The 24034-nt window shown below is 47.2% G+C and overlaps 1 protein-coding gene across 1 annotated transcript; it reads right to left on the bottom strand.

The window, feature by feature from the left end:
- Positions 1–55: 55 nt before the first annotated feature.
- Positions 56–9893, bottom strand: CLXN (calaxin). Its single transcript, XM_082601515.1, has 6 exons — positions 9745–9893; positions 5532–5690; positions 4487–4591; positions 3689–3834; positions 3315–3419; positions 56–668 (listed from the first exon to the last, which is right to left on the bottom strand). The coding sequence occupies exons 1-6, from the start codon at positions 9800–9802 to the stop codon at positions 609–611; spliced, it is 633 nt and encodes a 210-aa protein (XP_082457641.1). The 5' UTR covers positions 9803–9893; the 3' UTR covers positions 56–608.
- Positions 9894–24034: the final 14141 nt, after the last annotated feature.

Below are 24034 nucleotides of genomic sequence, written 5' to 3'. Positions count from 1 at the left end.
CAGAAAGACGTTTCAATGCTAAATGCCAGAATCATTGTGCTCTGGATGCCATCTTGATTATTTACTGCTCCAAAGGAAATTCAGTAGTTTCGGTGATTTTTTTATTTAACATCTTTATTGGAGTATAATTGCTTTACAATGGTGTGTTAGTTTCTGCTTTATAACAAAGTGAATCAGCTATATGCATACATATATCCCCGTGGGATAGGGAGGGTGGGAGGAAGAGACAAGAGTTTCAGTGATTTTTAAATGTGTGCCCAGCATCTTTCTGACGTGAGGAAAATAACTCATGATGATATAGTCTCTCTATTCATTTCATTCATACAAACATTTTATGACAGTTATGTGTCAACAGACAGTCTAGGTGATAACCTGTCTCTGCAGTGTTCACTCGTCTGGCCAAACCCAACCACAGCTAATAAGGAACTCCTTGTCTTCGTCTAGCTTAGTGGCATCTTACACCAAAGTTGAATGATATATGTCAGTCAGCCCTGACCCCTCTCACCAAACACGCAATTCACCATCACCTTCTGAGCTAAGCAGGAAAAATACACAATACGGATGAGCCTCTTTTTCTACTCACTTGAGACAACAAGACATTTAGGAATTCACACCTCATTGAATTCATTTGGATCTTTGAATACTTGGGCTTCAAATTCTTTCTGGCTCTGCAAAATGAAAGTGCTCAAATTAGTACAGACTTTCAAAAAAATAAACAAAAAATGTTCCTTAGGCCTCCTAACATCCGAAGAGACAGGCAGTGACCGAGGAGGAGTGGGGTCGGGGACCTGGGGGGGCTGCGTGTTCACCCGCAGGCGAGGACTCCGCTCCAGCCCAGCGCTGGCTCTGGGCCCGCAGGGTGGGCGAGACCACATGGCCTGGCTCCCAGGAGCCCCCGCCATGAGCTTAGGCTCTTGGCCAGAAGCTGGGAGCTCAGCTCACTGCAGTGGGGGCTGCAGGAGTGCGTGCGCGTCGGGGGTCCAGGGGGGCTCAGCACGGCGAGGGAGATGCCTCCTGGAGCGGGAGGCTCTGGACGGAGAGCTGGGGGTGGGGGAGGGACGAGGTCGAGTAAGACAAGAACCCAAGGGCCTACCACCTGGGCTTTCTCAACAAGGCGGGGGTGACCTCGGCAAGAGCTGTTGCAAGAGGGGGCGGGAAGAAGCGATGGTCGTGTAGGTCATAAATATGGACAATTCGTCCATATTTGGCTGTGACAAAACAAGCCTTGGACAGGAAATGAAAGCAGGTGTGGAATTAGGGGAAGTTCTCTCCTTTTCTTCCCTCCCTCCCTCCATTCCTTCCCTTTTGTTTGTCAGATGTGACAGGTTTAGGTCTTTAAATTCTGGTGGGAAGGTTTTAGTAGTGAGGAAGGAGGTTGAAGATGTAGGGTAAAGATGAAGGTAAATGATAGAGTTTCTGAGGAGATGGAAGGACATAGATCCAGGACTCTCCATCAGGCACTTCTGAGATCTCTCCACCCACCCACCCATCTCTCCACCTGTCCATCCACCCGTCCACCCGTCCACCCATCCACCCATCCATCCACCCACCCACCTGTCCACCCATCTACCCATGCACCCACCCACACATCCATCCACCCACCCATCCATCCACCCATCCATCCACTCAACATTTACTAGGGACCCACCATGTGCTACACAGTACATGTGAGGAAATATGGTGAAAACCCTCCAAGTTCCTGCCTTAGGGACCTACATCTACACGTCGAGACAGACAATAGTGAGTAAATACATTCTGTGTGATGATAAGAACTATGAAGAAAAGGAAGCAGGGTCGGGGATGGAGGAGAAGTGAAGATGACCAACAGCCTCTGAGCAGAGACTGAACGAGGCGAGGTCTGGGGGAAACGTTCTGGGCAGCAGTCACAGTGAGCACAAGGGCACCAGGGAGGCAGGGTAGGTGGCCGGGGGCGCTCCAGGGGAAGAGAGGACAGGACACAGCAGGAGACGTGGCTGGAAAGAGAGAAAGGGGCCTCGTGCAGACTTCAGGGCCCACTGGGGAGGGGCTCGAGCCCAAGAAGGGCATGAGAGCCTTTGTGTTCTTACATGTACTGGATATTGTGGAGGACAGTCAGTAGGGGAACAGCAGTGGAAGCATGACCTGGGCTGGGTGACTGATGACAGCGACTTGATGGAGGGTGGTGGCCAACAGACGTGGGAGAAGAGATTATATTCAAGGGCTTATTTTGAAAGAGTAGCGGAAAGTGTTACAAGAGAGAGGTTAAGGATGACTCCTAGGGTTTTGACTGAACACCTGAGTGTGTGGGGTGTCACTTACTGAGTTAGGGGAGGCTGGGGGAGGGGCAAGTTTGGGGGGAAATCCAGAGTTTATTGAGATCATCTACTCTGTATGTTAAGAAGGCAGCTGGAGAGACAGACTGGAGATTGGGGTGGGTGGGTATAGGGTAATATTTATATATCGCATCACTCCATCTGCCTAAAATCTTCCAACAACTCCTCACGACCTTCAAGAGAAACCAGCTCCGAGCTCCACAGACGTGGCCCTCTGTGTCTTCCAGCCTCATCACCAGTCTCGTGACCCCAGAGGCTCTTCTAATACAGGTTCCTTTGTATCCTGCCCCCCCTTCCCTCGCTCATGCATGTCATTCTCTCTGCTTGGGCCCTTCTCCCCCTTGTGCATCTGGCCGACCGCTGTGTCCGCAAAGACCCAGGGACACTTCCTTGTCCCTCCAGTGATCGCCCCATCTCCCTGCAGCCGGTTTCCATGCTCCTTCTTGACTACACATACCTCCCTGAGCTCCAGCACCAGGGCCCCGGTGAACTAGGACAAGTTGCCTAAACCCTCCTGGCCTCGGTTTCCTCATTTGTACAATGACGACAGTAGTACTGCCTACTTCCTAAGGTTGTCAGGCGATGGAGTGAAACCACACAGGCACAGCGCTTTTGGCACTGCTGGCAGAGATGGAGCATTGCTCCAGGCACTAACCAGTGTAATAACAACGGTTATCACACTGTTGTGTGATTAGTTTCATGTTGGCTTTTCCCTGCTCTTGAGTGCAGCCCTGGAGCTTTTCATCCGGGTTTCTGGCCCACATTACGCTTCAATAATCGTTTCTTACAGGAAAAAACAAGTCAGTGAATGAAAAAGTCGCACCTGGCTACACTAGTACAATGACATGAACCAGCCCCTTTTCCTAGGCGGCCTTTCTCTTTTTAGAAGCTGTTCTCTGCGGGCGAACGTGAGTCATCTGACCACTTGCCAAACCAAGAAGTCCTGGGCTGTGGCTCCTACATGACATTTTGGTCACTGTTCTGTGAACGTAGTGCCGTTACCTTTGGGTCAGGAAGACACGGTCCAAACGCTTCCAGCAGAAGAGTCTCCTCCCTCACAGCCTGTTCATAGTCTGCGAAGGACAGCTTCCCGTCGTGGTCGTGGTCCTGGGGGCGACCGGCCACACCGCAGTTAACATGGAAAACACAACACAAACACACACTGTCTTCTCATGGCCCAGTGTTCACAAAGAAGACGTCAGAAAAGTATGAGGCTAAGTACTGAAATTGAAAGAAACTGTCATATTATGATAAAGGAGCACAGTCCGAGTGCTGTCTTTCACCAGGCAGGAAACTGAGAGTTACTCTAATTTGAATTCTTATTTCTACCCCATATCTGTGGATTTCACGAGAAAACTCTAAATTACCCATCGTACCATTTTCTTCAGGGTTATTTCCACCAAGTCTTTGATTCCTTCGTCCTCCTCGGACGGCTGCTTCAGGAGGTTATTCTTCAGCATGTGGAACATCTCCTCCTTCGAGATGAAGCCGTCGCCGTTCAAGTCAAACACGTCAAAGCAATCTTCAAGAAAGAAGTACGAATGTGCTGCGGCCAGGAAGGCAGCCTTGGCTCTGATGGTGTTCAAGGCCCAGGGCTCCAGTGGTGTTTTTATCAAGCCTCGGGCCTCAGTGCAATCAATTCCCCTAATAAACGCCTGATGTCTGCTTACTGAATAGACTCAACAATCCTCAGAAAGTTTCCTACACTTAGCTTCAAAGAGCAGGCCAAGGGACAACAACTTACCATTCTCATCGTGAAAACCTTGGAAAACGGATTGAAATGTGCCTCTTAAACAGAGTTCATTGGGATGAATTAGGAATTAGCTAAGAATCAGAAACTTGAATCGATGCTGTATGATGACAATTTGAGTAACAAAATATGTAAAACACTTAATACCTAAACACATGTGTACGTGGTCAGCATGTGCACTACACGCCTGTGTGGTCTTGCTTGGCATGGATTCCGCCTCAGAATTTCCTGATTTGCCTTTTTATTAATTTTTTTCAACCCTTATTATTGACCTGAACTTGCTCCATAAAAGAGGCTGATGGGAATTCACACCAAGCAAACAACAGACAAACCCAGCCACTGGCTGGGCTGGAGGACATTGATTTACATTCTTTAGATGTACTTATCATAACGTATAAACCAATAGGATAAGGTGAAGTCTTACATTTCATTTTTTCTTCCAGAGTTCCTCGAAGAAACACTGATAATCCATAAACCCACTCTGATACAGTTATGCGACCATCATTGTCTTTGTCAAACCCTCGGAATACTAAAAAACAAGAGAGAAGTGAAACATGACACTTGTGCTGCGTTTCTATTCTCAGTGATGGACCCGCACGGGCACTACACACTTCTGAACTTTAGGCCAAACTTCACGACCATATGGTCCCACGTACTCAGTTGATGAAGGAGGAAACTAAGATGTCATAACATTGGAAAACTCTTTTACTTAAGCTTTCACATTTTCCCTTTATACTTTGTGGGAACAAGTAAATTCTGAATATCTAAATACATGAATCAACAACGAACATATACACATATAGGTACATTAAATTTGTTGATATATGAACATAAAACATATAATTTTATATTTTGTTACCCAAGAAAAGTACTGCTATTACATGATAGATAAGACTATATCTTTTTTGTGTGTGTGTGTGGTACACGGGCCTCTCACTGTTGTGGCCTCTCCCGTCGTGGAGCACAGGCTCCAGACGCACAGGCTCAGCGGCCATGGCTCACGGGCCCAGCCACTCCGCGGCATGTGGGATCCTCCCGGACGGGGGCACGAACCCGCGTCCCCTGCATCGGCAGGCGGAGTCTCAACTACTGCGCCACCAGGGAAGCCCTATATCTTAATTTTTATTGGAATACTCTTGATGATGTAAGGAAATTTAAATGTCCTTTTAAAACTATTATTTATTATTCTATTTACTAAGTAGAAATATAAATAGTTTTGGTTTTCTGATGTAAAGAAAGGAAACCTAGTTATTCAAGTTGACTTTGTCCTCTTCCTAAATACACAAAAAGAGTGGTCTCTATCTTCTTCCCTACCATGCTTCCCTATGAATATAAAAATTAAATTTTTATGTTCAAATGGATTTGGGAACACAGAACATGAAGCTTCCCACCCAGAGTTTGTCCAAACTCCAAACTGATTTTCCCAGTTATTGCTGGATTTGGCCCGTCTAGACACTGACGTCGCTCACCTCTGTCCATGATCATGTCGTCCGTCATCCCAAATGTCACGTGCAGGATGTTCCGAAAGGCGCTCCGATCCAGCCCGACGACCACGCCCTGCCGCTCTGTCACATCACCCACCAAGTGATAGAAAAGATTGATAAGGCATTTCACTTCCAATTTATTAACTGTGAAAGAATGAAATTGAGATATAACAAAAACGCCTTTGAATCTTTAATGTCCAACTTAAACTTTGCACAAATGAGTTTTGTAGACAAACAACACTGGAATCATCAATGGGCAGCTGTCAACAGCAGACGATCCTCCTTTGAGATTCGTGACCCTCAAGTTAACAGAGGGTGGTCACTACCCAGAAGTTCCCACTGAAGTAAGGGCAGCAGCCTTCCCTCCAAACAGATGTAGGTGCAGAGTCACATGTAGAAAAAGGACAATAACATTAGCCAGGTCACCTGAATGCGGATTGTGGGGTCTGATTCTAAGTAACCATGGTGATGTTAAAAATGGTAACTTTCCCCCAGCATTTTGATTATAGGCATTCGTAAGATTTACAGTTTAACTTTTCCCTGGAAATAGATACCAGCCTCCCCCAAACCAGGCAATAACTTTCATCTCACATTAGCCTTCGTGAAGCCGTGAGCCAGATTTTGGAAATCAGAGTCGCCTATTTTCCAATAAAGAAGGATTTAAGCATATTCTAGCACCCAGTAAGGTTCTCGCTGTGAGGGATGGAAATGAACAGGCATCCATGCTGCAGCACTTTGGAGGGAGGACTTTTTTGTCTAAAGGGTGTGCACACACATGCATGCTTGCATACACACGACTGCATAGAGGGCGGTGCTGTAAACACTGAGCTAATTGTGTCCCCATCGGCTGTCCAAGGTGTGTAGGTAGAAGGATTAGTGTCTGGCATTAAGAACATAAAGGTGAGTTTAAATATGAAGTAAAGGTGGAAGATGGGGAAAATCTTATTTCAAAACAAGACAAAATTAAGGTTGAGTATTTTTAAAAACCAGGATGGAAGCTGTGTGATTTAAGGGAAAACAGCCCAAAGAAATGGATAAATCCCACCTCAGCTTGCAGGCCAGGATAGGCTTGAGGGCGATTTCCAGTTTGGGGTGCCACAATTTAAGACAAACATTCAAAACGTTGGAAAACAAATGATTTCGTAAATAAATTGATAAATAGTAGAAAATAATGTAATGGCTATAATTTTAAAAAGAGCCTTTACTTGCCACAGAAAACGGTATGAATGGTATGTCACTTCTTCTTCAAAAAATTACACACAGAAATACTACATAATCCAGTGATTCCACTTCTGGGTATTTGCCCCAAAGGATTGAAAGCAGGGACTCTGATACTTGTACACCATTATTCATAGCAGCAGTCGTCACAACAGCCAGAATGTGGGAGCAATCCAGGTGTCCATGGGTGGATGAGTGGATGAATAAGATGTGGTCCATCCATACAATGGACTATGATTCAGCTTTAAAAAGGGAGGAAATTGTGACTCATGCTACAACTTGCCTGACTCTTGACTACATCATGCTGAGTGAAACAAGCCAGATGAAAAAGGACAAATATTATATGATTTCACTTATATGATGTGCCCAGAGTGGTGAAATTCATAGAGACAAAAAGTAGACAGTGGGTGCCAGGGGCTGTGGGAGGGAGACGTGGGGAGCAACAGTTTAATGGGGACAGAGTCTCAGGTGGAGAGATGAGAAAGTTCTGGACGTGGATGGTGGTGACAGCTGCACCATGTGAATGTCCTTGGTGCCACTGAGCGGTGCACTGAACACAATTAAAGTGGTAAAGTTCATGTTATGTACATTGAACCACAATAAAAAACTCTAAAAATAAAAAGCGATGTGAATGGTTGGGGAAGAAAAACGTGCATGAAGAATGACGCAGTCTGATCACATATATGAAATGCTAGCTGCGGGGATGCTGATTAGCCATTTTTCTTTCTCAGCTGAAATAAAAATGAAAGAGTATTAGCTTAATTTATTCCCCAAAAGATCCAAGATGGGTAATTTTTCCATAGGAAAAATTCTCTTGCTGAAATGTTTCTTATATCATGCCACAACTAAAAGATCCACGTGCCGCAACTAAGACCCAGCGCAGCCAAATAAATAAATAAATACTGAACAAAAAAAGAATACAATACTAAATGAAATTAAGGAAATTTGAGAATAGATTTTCATCTTTTTGGATTGGTGTAAGTCTGCTGCGCAGATCAGATCTGCAGAATGGTGGATTAACTAGACAACCATTTAAGATACTTTCTTCTTTGATTCTACAAACTCTATCCATTTCATCTTGGTGGGATTATCACCTGGCAACTAAAAGGAAATCTGACTTTAGAAGAAAGGTCCTCTGTTTAAAGAAACTTAAAATTATTATAACGCCCATGATTAGTCACTATTTCTATAGAATTTAACTAGTAATCATCAAGGTTCTTACGGCTCACTTTAAAAATTTTATGTAGGACAAAAATCAAAAGAGTTGACTGGTTTTCTTGCCATGTTTTCACTTATCTTTTCCTTTTATAAATTTATTTTATTTATTTTATTTTTGGCTGCATTGGGTCTTCATTGCTGTGTGCAGGCTTTCTCTAGTTGCAGCGAGCAGGGGCTACTCTTCGTTGCAGTGCACAGGCTTCTCATTTCAGTGGCTTCTCTTGTTGTGGAGCACGGGCTGTAGGTGCGCGGGCTCTAGGTGTGTGGGCTCTAGGTGCGTGGGCTTCAGTAGTCATGGCGCGAGGGCTCAGTTAGTTGTGGCTCGCAGGCTCTAGAGCACAGGCTCAGTAGTTGTGGTGCACGGGCTTAGTTGCTCCACATGTGGTATCTTCCCGGACCAGGGCTCAAACCAGTGTCGCCTGCATTGGCAGGCGGATTCTTAACCACTGAGCCACCAGGGAAGCCCTCACTTACCTTTTAATATGTTCACAGAATATCTGCAATACATTGAAAACTCACTTGAACAGGAACTAAATCAAATTCAGTGTTCGTTGTGTATAGCAGTTATTGCATTGTTTATTTAAAATGTTTACTAGATGTTTAAGATCTGGCCTTTTCCCAGAAATGAAAGTATTTTAAGAAAAACAACAGGACAAAACTCTCATCAGATTATAATAACCGAAATAATATCTTATAGAATGACCTTAGATGTTTAAGATGCTTATTCACAGCCTAACTTTTATTTCCAGCACCATCCTGACAGGATTTCCTACCACTCATCATATTAGATACTAAGTATGATTAGAAGGCACTAGATCTCATAATCTCTAGAACTACATCCAAACATGTTTGTTCTTTCTTTGCACAGTGGGAGTCGTCTTGGGATTATGGCTTCTAATTTTTTCAAAGGGGCAGTAGTTTTGCAATCAGCACTCAACTTCTAAGATTGCTCATCAGATATCTCCCTCATCTAAGCCATATCCATAGCGTCCTTGCCCAAGCAGTCCTGTTTTTCAGTCCGAATATAATTTTAAAGTTACCTGTGAAATTCTAGGACCACTTTTCAGAATATGTGTGAGATGGGAGCAGATGTCTTCAATAGGTGTCCATCTTGCCACCTGCCAAGTCCAATCCTTTACTTTGCTGGAAAGTTGGGTCTAGAGTTGGGAACAGATTCTTTACCATGTTTCTAGCTTTGTTGAGCTCCTTGGTTTCCAGGCACATTTCCTTGCTCTGAGATACAGGTTTCTGTGCCACTTCACCGTATCTGTCCTAAGGATGTTCAACCACTGATAACCATTTTCCCTTATAGGTCTCTTGGTAATTCCCCAAACTTGGACCTTGTCAGTTGATTTGCTCTAAGAAGAGCTGTTGGTTGGGCTACTTTTCTTGAGTTCGGTGGTTTTTAGTGCTTGTTTTCCACCTGTGTCTGAAGCTAAATCCACATGTGTCTCCAGGGTATATAAATCACGTTTCTATAACGTAAGGGTAAGTTAAGAGAAGGTTTGAGAAGCAAGTATGTGCATGTGTGCGGGTACAGCACTAGATACCTGGATACCTGGAAATGCGACTTAAGATCATGGGTGCCGGGGGCGCCCGCCCCAAGGAGTTGATGCTGGTGCTCCCCTCCAGACTTCTCTTTAGGGTCGGCCGTGGAGAGGGCTCCGACTGCGCCCAGGCTCTGCAGGCGGGACACTAGCCCCGGGCAGGACAGGACCTGGCCCAGGAGTCCCTGCACACCCGGCACCTGATTCTTACTTACAATGCTTGCAATTTTTAGTTAAGGAGTCCGTCAGCTTCTGAAGCTTCTTGCGGTTCATGCCGGCCGCTCAGGGAACCGGGCCGCGGCCCGTGTCCAGTGGGGAGGCTGCCGGGACCCTCGCGAGGTCTGGGCCTGGGGCTGCCGGCGAGTCTCCCCTGTGCGCGTGCGCAGGTCCTAACACGCGACGTGGCCATGGCAACGGCTAGGCGGCTGCCGATTGGCTGCCTGGCTGAGGCGGGCGAGGTCCTAACCTGCGGCGTGGCCATGGCAACGCCTGGGCGGCAGCTGATTGGCTCCCGGGCCGGCACTGTCTCCCTGGGAGGGCCGGCCAGGCGCGCTGGGACCGCGTTCCGACTGTGACGTCGGCGGGTGACCCTCCAGGTGTGGCTGGCTCGAGTTCACAGCCCCTTTAATGAGATGCACCGTGAGTCCTCAGGGCTGAATTCTGTGGGGATGTCTTGGGTGGTGAGCGCGACACCGGAGAGGCTTCAGATCCTCAGGGAGGTCTGGGAACTCGGGGGTTGCGGGAATGAGCACGTGTGGTCCAGACGACGGCTTTTCGGGTGCGGGAGGGTGAGGGGCTCGCTCTCAGGTTGCCAGTCCTTTTGCCAGGAGGGAGTCTGCCACAGGATATCTTCAAGTTTTTGGTGATGTTACAGAGAACAAGAGGCGCTTGGACTACTCCCCGCCCCCCCATTCATTCTTGAGGCGGGGCTGGAGGCTGTCTGTGGAGTCTGGGGAGAGCCCCTGGCAACTTTTAAGCTGGTTAAAGAGGCAACCTCCCCAATAAAGACGAGCTGACAGCTGACACTAGCTCTGGGGTACAGCCTGACCTTGCTTTTCTGGAAAATATCCCAGTAAAATGGATATTCTACTTATTTGAGAGACAGGTTCTTTGACTGCAAACAAAGGCTAGTCCTTACATCTTTACTATGAGAGGACTTTCTGCTCTTAACACAGATGAAACACCCTCTTTGAATTAAGACAGCGATAACATGCGTTAGTTCAGCCAGGAGCAAAAAACCTACAATATTCTCCAACATGTCACTTGTTTCGCTTCCGAAGGCAAAATACTTTTGAATACAAATTATTCTATAGTGTGTGTACTGTCATTGTTAAACTGAAAGCAGAAAAATTCTGCCAACCGTATGTAACAACCTCACATGAGGTCTCTGATTCTCTTTCCTTGTTTCATTTGTTTGTTGAATGGAGGACTGGGACGCCGTTTGAATCCAGGGTCGAGGATGCTTGGGGAAGGCGGGCAGGCACTGTATTATCCTGAAGCAAATTCCCTGAGAACTGTTAACTAATATGAAGTGATAGTGAATGTGAGATTGCAACAGTTAGCGGTTAAGTGGTATTCCTGTTCGTGCCCTTGTCCGGCAGGTGCGGCGTTTCTAATAGGACTGTAGGGAACAAATGGGGATGGATGTATTCTGATACATGCACTGCGAGACCTTAGTGATTTGTCAGATGCCAGAGCCGTGGCAAATATTTAGCCCTTAGAGATTGTTGGGGTGCTCGTTATAAAGACAAGCAGCCAAAAGCGTGGCTGTCAGGGGCTAAGAAGAGGAGCCATGGGCCACTCCTGTCCCTACCAGGTGTGCTGAACAGACTCCCTGCTGGCGTGTCTGGGGAGCAGCCTCCACGGGTAGGAGCACCTCGCTGGGCGAGTTCAGGCGTCTGGGCAGACCTCATGCACTGGAAGCTTCTCGAGCACCTTTGGGGAGCAAATCCGTTCTTCATAAGCTTCAGGCCTGGGCCCCGCCATCTGTGTTCCCTTAAAGTGGAAAAGCTAATGAAAGGGCAGTGCCACAGAAGGCTGATTAAGAGTCAGGTCTGTTCTAGCAGCAGAGATCCTGCACCTGCCGGGAGACCTTGGTGACGCGTCCTATTCCCAGCCCCCCTTCCCCCAGGTCTTTCTTCTATGTTATTCTTTTAGCCAAAACTTTACAAATTTACCATAGCATCTCTCTTGTGTCTCTGAGAGCATTGTGGAACTGGCCTCACCATACGGTCTTGCAAACCTTTCTCAGGGAAAGCAGGTATTTACTAGGGGCGTCTTTTGTCCACATACTGGCAAACCTCAGAGCGTTCTCTACATTCTTGTGACATTCTGAACTTAATATTTTTAGACCTTAGAATGAGCTGTGGGCCTGACAGAGTCTGCTGAGTGCATCTCAGAGCCGGTTGTAGTTTCTGTCCATAGGTTTAGTTGCTTGTGTGGAGGAGATGCAGCATTGCGTTCCAAGGGCTTTTTCCAAGAGAGGCAATTAGGCCTCAACAGTTACCTCATATCAAATCAATCAGTAATAGAATAATCAAAAACTGGGCTGAGTTTGTGCTGTGCGTGAAGTGATTATAGAACTTTCCAGAGTTCAAGCAGCTTTGAGATGGATGCTTTTGTGAATACAAAAGTACGTTAAAGTGACTATGAAAGCTATAACTGCTTCCTTTAATTTTGTGTGCAAACAGTTTTCTTTTAGACTCACAATTAATTGGAATTTTGCCATAATAAAGAGCTTGGACGTTGAATTGATGAAAGTGTTTCCTTCAATGTGGACCTTTTATGATGGAGGTGTTTGGAAGCTGTGGGAAATGACATCACAGAATTGATTTCCAAGTATGTTACAAGTCTATTATGAAATTATTTTAATGAAAGGAAAATATAAAGGTTAGTTATCTACATAATTTATATTCATTTGTACCAGTTTTATGTTATAGGGCGAGTAATGGGAAGTTCTGTGGGGACTTGAGCCAACCTTTCGGGCAGGTGACCCTCCTCTGGTCTCTCACCGCTTTCTCTCCCTGCGCCGCTCCCCCAGCCCCCCTGACAGCACGGGGCGTCTCCCTCCAGGACTGCTGCCAGGCCTTCACCCCGTGCCCTGAGGCACCTCTTCAGAGGCCACATCCCTCCTGCCCCTGTCCTCCTCCTTTGCCTCGGGACTGCCCTTCCAGCGCTTGCCACGACGAGCGATGACTCTCTTTCTCTGATCTCTCCTCCCCACTGGACTGTGAATTACATGATCCCTCTCTCCCCGTATTTGTGTCTGTTTTATCTCTGAATCCCTCTGTCTGTCACCTGTCTGTCGTCCTTCTGCGTTTGCCAGCACAGCCCAGGCTCCGTGGTCCACACTCAGGGAGAGAAGTCGCCTGAGCGGGAGGAACCCAGAGCCCCTTCCTCCGCAGCCCCCGTCCTGGAGACCCCTGTGAATGCACAGCAGGGCCTTTAAAGGGCTGGGGAGTGAAGAAGACATTTTCTGAGTATCCACACCAAACACTCACTGCTCTTAACACATCTCTAGGTAATTTTTGGGAACCTTAAGCAAGTGACTGGTGGGGAAGGCAGATACCCGAGGTCTGCTGAGGTTGGGGCCCTCACGTCTTACATATGCTTCTGATGCTGGAAGCTACGGAGTGGCCTGTGGTAAGTAATTACTCTGACAGCAGTAATCAGTCAGCAGGTTGAGTAAGGGAGCTGACCCTCCAAGCCTCTTGGAGCTGCCCATGACGTCCTGAGGAACCCACTGGGCTCCCTCCTGTGGCCCGTTGGGTCCCGGGCCCAGAGCCTGGCTCTGGCCACTGTGCTGTCCCCAGGGACTTGGGACCTGCCCAGGGCTCCCGTGCACCCAGTCCTCCCAGCACTCAGGATTGTCATCCTTCTTGAGTTTGGTCATTAGTGGGTGTATAATGCAGACTCCTTGTGATTTTCATTTGCGTTTCCTTATGACTCCTGAATTGAATTTCTTTTTAATATTAGGTTGTAAGTATTCTTTATGTATTAGGAATGGAATACTGTTATCAGAATAAAGTCTGTGACTTTTATTCTTTTACTAGTGGCCTTTGAAAAGCAAAAGTTTTGAGTTTTGATGAAGTTCAATCTACCACAATTTAATTTTATGGTTCATGCTTTTTGTGTGCTACTTAAAATATTTTCCTAATCCAAAGAGCCATAAAGACTTTTTTTCCTGTATTTTTTACGTGGTTTATGGTTTTATCTCTTACATTTAGACCGCTGGTTTCCTTCAGTTAATTTTTGTATGTGTCTGAGGTAAGGGTTAGTGTTCCTTATTTTTCATATGGGTATCTGATTTATATAAAAGGCTATTCATTTTCCATTGAATTATTCTGGCATTTTTGTCAAATAGTTATATAGTGTGGGCTTAGTTTTGGACTATCTATTCTGTTCCATTGATCACTGTGGCTGTTCTTTTGCCAGTATCACACTGTGTTTATTTCTGTAATTTTATAGTGAATCTTCACATCAGGTGGTGTAAATTCTGTAATGTTGTTCTTTTTCAAAATTGTTTTGATTAATTAACATTGTTTTCCTTTCATATGACTTTTAGAATCAGCTTGTCAATTTCCAAAGAAACAAAATCCTGCTGAGGGGTTGCATCACATCTATATAGCAATTTGGGTAGAATTGACGTCTGCACTAAGGTATTGATTTTTCTGATCCATGGGCATGGTACATCTCTCCATTTACGTAGGTCTTCATTAGTTTCTCTCAGCATTGTTTTGGGGTTTTAAGTGTACACCTCGGAGCGTGTGTACATGTATTCATAGTATTTTTGGGTAGAATTGACGTCTTCACTAAGGTATTGATTTTTCTGATCCATGGGCATGGTACATCTCTCCATTTATGTAGGTCTTCATTAGTTTCTCTCAGCATTGTTTTGAGGTTTTAAGTGTACACCTCGGAGCGTGTGTACATGTATTCATAGTACTTTTGGGTAGAATTGACGTCTGCACTAAGGTATTGATTTTTCTGATCCATGGGCATGGTACATCTCTCCGTTTATGTAGGTCTTCATTAGTTTCTCTCAGCATTGTTTTGGGGTTTTAAGTGTACACCTCGGAGCATGTGTACATGTATTCATAGTACTTTTGATGTTAATATAAATGCAATGGTTAATATTGCAATTGTTCTTTGATAGTACATAAAATATAATTGATATTTGTACACTGATCTTGTATGCTGGAAACATGCTACACTCATATATTCTTCTACTAGATTTTTTCTAGATTATTTAAGATTTTCTACCTTGATGATCGTGTTCTCTACAAATAAAGGGATTTTTACTTCTTCTTTTCCCATCTGTATGCCTCTTAAAATCAGTATCGGGCACGTTCCCTCCAGCCCAGGGAACAAAGCAAGGTCCTGCTTTTGCCCCCTTCCAGCGTGAAGCTGAAGGGCAGTGGGGAGAGCGGACCCTTGCTTTGCTTCCTGTGTTGGAGGGAAGGTGCCCATTGTTTCTCATCACACGTGCTGTTTGCTGTCGATTTCTCACAGATGTCCTACATCAGATTAGGAAGCGGCCATCCATTCCAAATTTCCTGAGCGTGTTTGTCGTCAGTGGGTTGTTGAGTTTTTACTGCTCATCCACCCCTCCCCCTGCCGGAAGTGGCACCAGCATCTGTTAGTTGAGCTGCACATCACAGAAAATGCAGGCAAAGCTGGAATGCCTGTCTTTGAGGAAAATAGATGACTCACAGCTCATCCTGGGCCTTGAGAGTGTTTGCATTCTCTGCGGTGTTCTGAACAGTAAGCATCAGTGCAGCACAAAAGGGTCCACGTGTCCCCACCCTCCCTCGTTGTGAATTATTGTCAAAGTTCCATAGCATTTTAAGTCTCCGTTTTTATAGAGTTGACTACACTACTGACTTTGATCACTTTGAATTAACTTCCTCACTGAAGCCTACAAATGACTTACTTAATTGTCTGGTGCTATCTCTATAGCCTTACTCAGGGGTTTTTGTTTTGTTTTTTCACTGTGGTCAGAGCTTCACAGCTTCACACTTTATTTTCAGTAGAACAGTCTTTTTATTTATTACTTCCTTTTGTGTGAGAATATACTTTCTTTGGCATCTCTATTATTTAGGGACTCAGCATTTTGCTCTTGAAACACAGTTGATCAAGCACCATAAGCTTAGACGTGTTAGACATACAGGGTGATGGTTAGCAGCGTACCCTTAATATTCCTCCTGGTCCTGTGGGGAGACCACCCTCCTCAGCCCTTCGCATCAAGACAGGACCATATCACTGGGTCCTGGCCAGCGGGATGCGGGCAGAAGTGAGAGGGGCTGGCCCGGCCTGGCCACACCACTGATCTCTGCGTGGTCCCCTTCGAGCAGCTGGGCAGGGGGTGGGGTACACGTTGCAGGAGCCTGGGGCTCCGCGGTAAATGCTTGGAGGACAGACACTCCTTAGAGCGTCCTGGTCAGGGGCACCTTGTGTGGACACTGAGTGAGTGGAAGATCTTCACTGCTCTATAGCATTGGAGCTTGGGGTCGCATGTTACAGATCGCCTACCCTGAGCAATACATACCATCCAGCAAAGTGGGGCAGCCAGTCCCCCGACTGGAACAGGGTACACTCTGTCTTTAATGCCTCAAACGAACATAGCTATTTTATGTGCATCTTCCAGTTGCGTTTGCTGAAGAATGAATGATTTATAATCTTGACATACTGTCTCCAGAAAGAGCAAGTGTTGCCCCAAAGCTATTTGGCTTTTTTTCTCTTACTATGAAGCAATAGACCCCAAGTGAGATTTACAAATATTTCTCATTAAGTTAATTAAAAATAAAGTACTATGTTGAGTATTCCCGACCCTTAAGTATCTTAAAAAATTGTAAATATTATTCTCTCCATGGTACGTGCTTATTTTTAATTGTCTTACTGCTCATGCTGTCATTAGTTTATATTGTAAATCACAGTGCACTCTCAGTTCAAGCTTCCTCTCCAGTGATTCATTTGTCATCTCATAAATGGGATCATCTTTCTAGTTTATAAATGTGTGTTTCTTTGTGGCCAGCTTCTTGCAGGTCTGACTAGACGGTCCTACCCTCGGTGGGAGAACTCCACGGGAGGGGCCGGGCTCCTCTGTTCCCTGCTCGTGGCTTGTGCCTTTTGTGGTACTGTTACCCTCAAATCGGGGTTTCTGCGAAGGAACGATTTCAACCTACTTGTCCTTCCTTTCAGGGCTAGTTCAGTCAAAACCAGAGAATTTCATCCCAAACTCCGCTTAACCAGGCACACGTTTAAGGGCAATGCCCATGACACTCTGGAAGCAGAGAAACGAATAAAGGGTCACATCCTCTCCCGCACATCTCAGAATACTGCTCTTAGGACACGCATGTGACTGTCCTCCAAACAGGAGAGCACATGGCCTTGAGAGCCTGCCCTGGAATACACGTTGTCACTTAAACAACAGCAACAAAAACTCATTCTAATAATAACTCACGGTGAGACAGTTGTTTCTCTCAGTGATTTGTGAGAGCTGCTGCTACTTTTCTTTGTTCCTCTCGATGCTCTGAGTGTCACACCTGAGCATGTGGCCTCGCCTGTTACTTCAGACAGAAAACAGAGGTCATCCTTCACGAACCTTCTAAATTTTCACCTCTTCCCCAGCGACCGTCAGGGAGTCCACCTACCCTTCCTTCCTGTGTCAGCAGAGGAAGTGTTTTCTCTCGAACAAGAAGAGGAATCTTTATAATGTTTCCAAAAAGCACACCAAATTCCCTTCAGTTTTTTTAGCTTAAACTCACGTGTCCTTTTCAATGACATCCTTGAAACTTTGGAAATAGGTTTTCTATTTTTTTCATCCCCATTGTTTTTGAGCATCTGCCTACCTTGAACCGTATTGTATTCTGTGAGGTGATATCACATCCTGTGCTGAAGAGTGATCCACTTAAACAATAAAGAGTCCCAGCTAGAGCTTCAGTTATAATGACATCATTCGACATGTCAGAGTTTGGTTCGAGTTTGTAGATAATTAGTTTCCTACAATTTTCTGGCTGTTCGTCATCACTTTTTAGGGCTCAGTGGCGTTCAGCCTCAAGATGAGAAGAACCTTCACTTTCTCTTTTACATCCCACAGTGGGTTTTACACCGAGTAGAAATAGCACAGTTGGCTACACTCGGAGGGTTAGAGCCAACGGATTCTTTCCTTTAATAAGATTTTACACATTTGAATCCACTTTGTTCAGGGAGCGCTTAGGAGGAATCAAATACACCCTTCTCCTCCTCCTTCTCCTTTGTTCGTCCCTGGTGAAATCAGCTCCTGACTGAGGTCAAGTTCTGCCCCGGCAGGTCTCCTGGAGCTCACGCGACTGTTTGGGACTCGCTGTAGGCAAAGGGCTCAAGGACCAAGCCTGGTGTTGCTTCTGCTCCTTTTCCCCAGAGTCTCCAGCATTCGCCTATCAACTGACTCCATGTCAGTGAGACTTCACGACTGTTGTACCTTTTTGGATTCCCCTGAAACAGAACCATTCAGTTCAGACCTGGGAGCCTAGGAAACGAAGTGTGACTAACACTGATCTTAGAGCATGCGGTCAATGAGACGACTGTCTTAGGAGAGACAGGCTAAATCCCCGACTAAGCAGCATTGTCTTATCATCACCGTGGCACTGATGGACTGGTTTTCTGAGGAAGGCAATGCTGCCTTTGAGAAGCCGGCTTTGTGGCTGGAAGTGTGGATGCTGCTGAGATTAGGGATGGGATGGGACCAGCAGGAACTGGGGAGATGAGAGGAGACGTCAATCTCAGAAGAAAGAGAGCGATTCAGGTTGTCTCCTTGCGGTTGGTGGAGGGCTGCTCAGTAAGAGGTCCTCAGGGATCGGCCGGGCTCTGGCACATTCATTTCTCATTCAGCCTGAGGACTGAGATGTGGCCTCTCTTCAGTGGTCAGAGAACCTTGCATATAAACAAAAGTGAGCCAGCTTGCAGAGCCTTGTACATTGATTCAATGCTGAAGTGTTTCTTCTTGTTCTGGAAATCAAGTTCTTAAATGTCTCTGTTTCAAAGTCTTGTTTCAGTCGTGGATGTTTATCATTACGTGTGTGTGTCCACATAATCCAGTAATAGAGGGTCAAGTCAGTCCTTATTTAGATTTAAAAATGGTTCATTTCCCCACTTCCTTTTTATGAGCAAAGCTCTAGGTCATGGAGAAATGCAGTGCAGGGAAGGGACTCGGAAACGCCCTTGGTGATGCCAGGGTCCTGGTCCCGACTTTGCAGAAGGTCTGGTGTGAGGCTTTGCCGCGAAGACAATGCCAGCTCTAGTAGGAGAACTGTGAGTTTCATATAAACACATCTATTTTGAGGCGCTTTCGGAGTTATTCTCTTAAGAGTTGCTGAAAACTTGCCCTTTGATGAGAACCGCAAAGGGCAGTCTCCGCTCCCACCAGGGGGTGTCCTCTCCAGCTGGCCCTGGGCGCCCTCACCGTCTCCCTCTCGTGACAGGGCCCCGGCTTTCCTTCCAAGTGGGCGGTGGGTTGAACCTGGCTGGTCCCCCCTTCCCCTGCCACCTCTGACTTGCTGGGTCAGCTCTGGGACAGAACTGCTTGGACGCGGGCCCTGGTCCTTTTCCTCTGAGGCCGCAGCCTTCTGAGCTTGCTGGGTCTTTGTGAGGCATCGCACAGATGTGTTTACATTTACAGCAGCGTTGGAAAGAGAGAAACTGTGAAACAGTCCCAATGTTGCCTCTAAGATGGTCACGAAATGCCTAGGTTTATTTTTCTGCTTGGCTCACTCAGAGAAGCGCAGATTTCCCCCAACCCGTGTGCCCTGAGCTGGGGCTTGGTGCCTCCTTTGTCTGGCCCGGGTCACAGCCACGTTCCTACAGCCTCTGGACCCCAGTCTGCTTCCCAGTCATTACTTTATTCCCTCCTCAGCGGTACCCTCGGAAGCATTTCCTGATCTTCTGGGGGGAGAAGCCCATGATCAGAATAATGCACAAACCAGCCAACCGGAGGCAGGGTCGGACCTGAGCCAGGACTGCTCTGCATCCGTTCTGCTGTCCCTCGGGCCACAGCTCTGTCATCCCGACTTCCTGCCGGACGCAAGGTCGGAGGCTCGCGTCCCCTCTGCTGACCTCAGCTGGCCCCTGGGTGGTGTGGACCCATCAGCCACTCCTTCACGGCTCAGCTGAGCCTGGGAGGCCCCCCAGAAAGTGGTGCATGCACAGCACCCGTCTCTCCTCTTTACTGTTGGTTCTGACGTCAGTTATTTTGATACAAGTTCCTCAAGAATGACTCCTGAGAAATCAGTCCATCTCTGACGGAGTCTCCTATTGGGGTCAGGTCTCTTCGAGACATCCCCATGGTGACAGGCTTGCAACTCACAAGGCTGCTGGCCAGCCCCAGGCCTCGGCCTCCCCTGTGGGTGGGAACGGCCGTATTTGTGTCGCCCCAGGGTCTGTGACATAAGATGCCCCGGGGGGTTCATGTGTCCTTTTCTAGGAGCTGGGATGGAGAGTCTTCCTGTTGCCCGGACCCAGCTCTGTGGGGACGGAGGGGAATTCAGACGGAGGGTCTCAGTCTCTGAAGGGTCCCGTGGAGCAGGGCTGCCCGCGGCTGGGATATCACCTCGGATCCGAGGGAAGCCACCGTGTCTGATTTAACCCGGCGGGTTGTTTCTGGGTCTCTGCCAGCTCAGCGTGCGGGTGGTGCCCTAAGACCTGCAGGAGACCAGCCACGAGTCACACGTGCGCCGTGTGAGAGCCTGACGGGCACCAGGGGTCAGGGGAGAGGCCTCCTGGGAAAAGAGGCCCCAGGGAACAGGGAAGGCATCTGGAGGACACTGCAGAGAGGGACAGCAGCGGCCGAGGCCCAGGCCTCTAGGGAGCGCTGCCCGGGGGCCGTGGGTGACAACAGGGCTGGGCCAGCTGTGCCCACGACACCTTGCCCACGTCGCCATGGCTGAGAGCCACAGCCAGCTGTCAGCTCCCAGGTCTGCGTTTGGTGATCTGGGCTCGGCTCAGCTCAGCACCCTCCCTCGTTCGGAAGAGCCGGAATGGGCACCGCTGCCCCCAGGCCGTGGCCCGACCCCCAGCTCCGGCCACCCTGTCACAGCAGGTCCGCGACAGCACAGACCCGGAGGAGAAGTGGCACCTCTTTCCAGGGGACTTGGCCCTGCGGGGAGGGAGGAGGCAGGCTGGTGGCTTCCAGGGACCCCGCGGGATGTGGTCCCGTGGGGCTCGGCCACGCACGTTAGGAAACCCCCGAGGGCGAGGGGCGCTAGGCGGCCTGGGTGACTCTTACATACGGGGCGCTGGGCGGCTGCCCTCCCCAGGACCGTGTTCAGGGCTGAGACCCTTTCGGCCGCGTCCCGGGGCGCAGACCCGCTCACCGGGCGCGAGACTGATTCCCACGCCACCCTGGGACCCCCTGGGACCGTATGGCTGCAGGATCCGTGAGGTCACACCGTCGCCCTGGGGACATGCTCAGTTCCTCCCTCTGTGGGCTGGTGCGGAGAGAGGAACTGCTGAAAATAACCGGGAGGGAGGTCACGGAGGGAGAGCCGGCAGGCGGTCCCCGTGCTTTTACCAATGTGGACTTTCTCGGGCTTGAGGAAGTACTTTGTTTCAAAAATAGCTGGTGCTTTTCCAGGAGGAGCCTTGGTGCAGAGCGGTCCCCTTCGCCTGTGAGGCATCGCTCCTGCGGCCGGCCGGGCTGCCTCGGTCCTGCCCTGCGCTGCCCAGATATTTGTGCCTGGGGCAGGGGACAGGGACCAGCAGGAAGGGAGAGCCCTTCCTCTCCTGGAGGTGGAATCAAGGGTGTTGAGCATCTGGAAACACAGCCAAGGGCCTGGACAAGTCGGTTAAGGATAAAGATTTCCTGAGAACAAATTCTGAGCTTGACTAATCGGAGTTTTCCAGCACTTATAACCAGGGAAGCGTGTTTTAACAGGTAGAAGCCTGGAGGTGGAGGGTAAGCACCAGAAAGGTGGCAGGAAACATCTACATCTTGCTTTCAAGAACAAGCCACGGTTATTCAGTACTGACCGTGTGCCAGACAGCACTCTTGGCATTTTATCTGTTTTACAGCATCCGACCTCAGGTGAGCCCTGGGCGGTAGGTTGTTTTCCCCTCTGAGCTGCACTGGAGGAAGCTGAGGCCCGGAGAGGTGTGGTTGCTTCACGCTGGGGGCAAAGGGTGAGCTTCACCTCACAGTGGCTTTGAGTCCTTTGCAAGTGCACTGGTGGCTGTTCCTGTGCACACGCGCCTGTACCTGTGCATGTGTGCACGTGGATGCGTGTGTGTGTGCGTGATGCACACTTGTACGATGTTTTTGATGGGCACGCATATGCCGGCACGACTGCAGTCACAGTGTCACTGGATTTCCCGTCCCCAGGGGCCACTTGTTCCCTGACGCTGGGGCCTCGTGTGTCACTTGCCATTTCTTATTGGCCTGGGGTCTCTGGAAAGCCTTTCCCCTGGAAGACGGACGTGGTGGATGGTGCCTTCTGGGTAGAGAATGCCGCCTCCACAGGATGCACTGTGGAGTGTTTCCAGCGTGGGAGCTCGCAATGCAGCTCGGGTCCTGCTGCAAGGCTGCGCTGTAGAGGCTTTGACTTCTCGGCCGAGGGCAGATTTAGTTTATGTTATTATATGCCTTGTCAAGCAGACTCCTTCCTGCCAGAGAAGTTCAAGGCAAAGACCAGAATCTGAAACGTAAACATCTATTTGTGAGGGTACATGAGCATAGTTGATTACTTTGTATGCTTTATCACATTTTATATGATGTCTTAGACTTGACCTCACTTCATTGCAAGGAATCCTCTTTTTTCAAACAGATCAAAAATTCATTGGTGTTTATAGCAAAACCTCATCGAGTCAGGCTGCCCCATGTCACATATCCTATGCAGTTACAATTTAAATTTCTAAAGATATGAAGAATTATTTGCTTAAAATGAATAACACACCGAAGGCTTGGGGCTACATAGATGCGTTTCTGTGCTCAGTTATGCTTTACGTGCAAATCTATGTGCTGATTACAGCACAGACTTAGTTCTCCATTAATATCCTCCAACCTTTTAATGGTTCACATTACTACCTGTGCAGTTCCTGAAAGATCTGACAGGAAGGCGCTTTAAAGTTTATTATAATCCAAAATGTTTGTGTTTTGTATCTTACCCCTGCCTGTGGCCTCATCAGTGCCCTTCATATGCCTGCTTTGGAATGCGTATCAGATTCTGTATTAATTATTTTCTTCTTTATCTGCTTTCTCATAAACACTGTGATTCTGGCAGTTATTCAAAAGGCCTTGAACTGTCCTTCCAGATGCTGGGGGACTCAGGGATCCTGCATCTTCTTGGCCCGTGGCAGTTGCTCAGACTTGGCTATTCATTCTGCCTGGAGGTGTAATTTGGTGCTTCTATTTTCCAGAATAGATTTTATACAATCTATGTTAATTCTTCTATAAAGGTTTGGTAGCATTCCTCAGGGAAACTATCTGTGCCTGAAGATTAACTTTTGGGGATGCTTTTAGTTACAAATTGGATTTCCTTAATAGTTAAGGAATAGTTTCCTTAAAAAGCTACTCAAATTCCATATGTCATAAAGTGTAAGTTGTGGTCGTTTGTGCTTTTCAAGGAATCAGTCCACTCATCTAAGTTGTCACATTTATGTGTGTAGACTTGTCCATGTTACTCCCTTATTATCATTTTCATGTCTGCAGGATCTGTAGTAACATCCCCATTTCATGCCTGATTGGTAACTTGTGACCTCTCTCTCTCTCTTTTATTTTTTGTAAGTCTTATAGGAGGTTTGTCAGGGTTGTTGATCTTTTTTTTAAAAAAAAAAAACTTCTTATTTCATGGGTGTTCTCTATTGTTTTCGTGCTTCTAATTTCATTGGTTTCTGTCCTTTTCCTTCCGTTTGCTTAGTTTACTTTGCCAGGTTCTCGAGGTGGAAGCTTAGATCATTGACTTGGAAATTTCCCTCTTTTCTGAGGTAAGCATTTAGTGCGATGAATGTCCCTCCCAGTGCTGCTTTAGCCACACCCCACGCATTTTATTATGTGGCATTTTCATGCAGTTCAATGGACATTTTATTTCTCCTGAGACTTCCTCTTTGACCCATGGACTATTTAAAAGTGCATTGGTTAGTTTCCAAGTGTTTGGAGGTTATTTTCCATTTTGGATTTCTAGTTTGGCTCCATTGTGGGCAGCAAGCATTCTGTATGATTTTAATTCTGTTAGATTTGTTGATTTTGTTTTCTGACCAAGATATGGTCTCTCTTGATGTGCTGAGTAGATCCTGTAGGTTGATGGTGCTGCTGAGTACTTCCATATTCTTGGTGGTTTTCTGAATAGCTGTTCCATCAAGTGCAGAGAGAGGCATGTTGAAGTCTCCAAATACTGTTGTGGGTTTGCTCTTTCTCCTTTCAGTTCTATCAGGTTTGTTTCACAAATTATGCAGTCCTGTTGTTTGGTGCATACACATTTGGGATTGCTGTGTCTTCTTGGAGGCCTGACCCCTTTATCATATTGCACTATTCCTCTC

This window comes from Mesoplodon mirus (genome assembly GCF_964341445.2).
Source record: "Mesoplodon mirus genome assembly, chromosome: 16".
Taxonomy (NCBI): domain Eukaryota; kingdom Metazoa; phylum Chordata; class Mammalia; order Artiodactyla; family Ziphiidae; genus Mesoplodon; species Mesoplodon mirus.
Note: the sequence above shows the minus strand (reverse complement) of the source record. Positions and strands in the feature narration are given on the sequence as shown.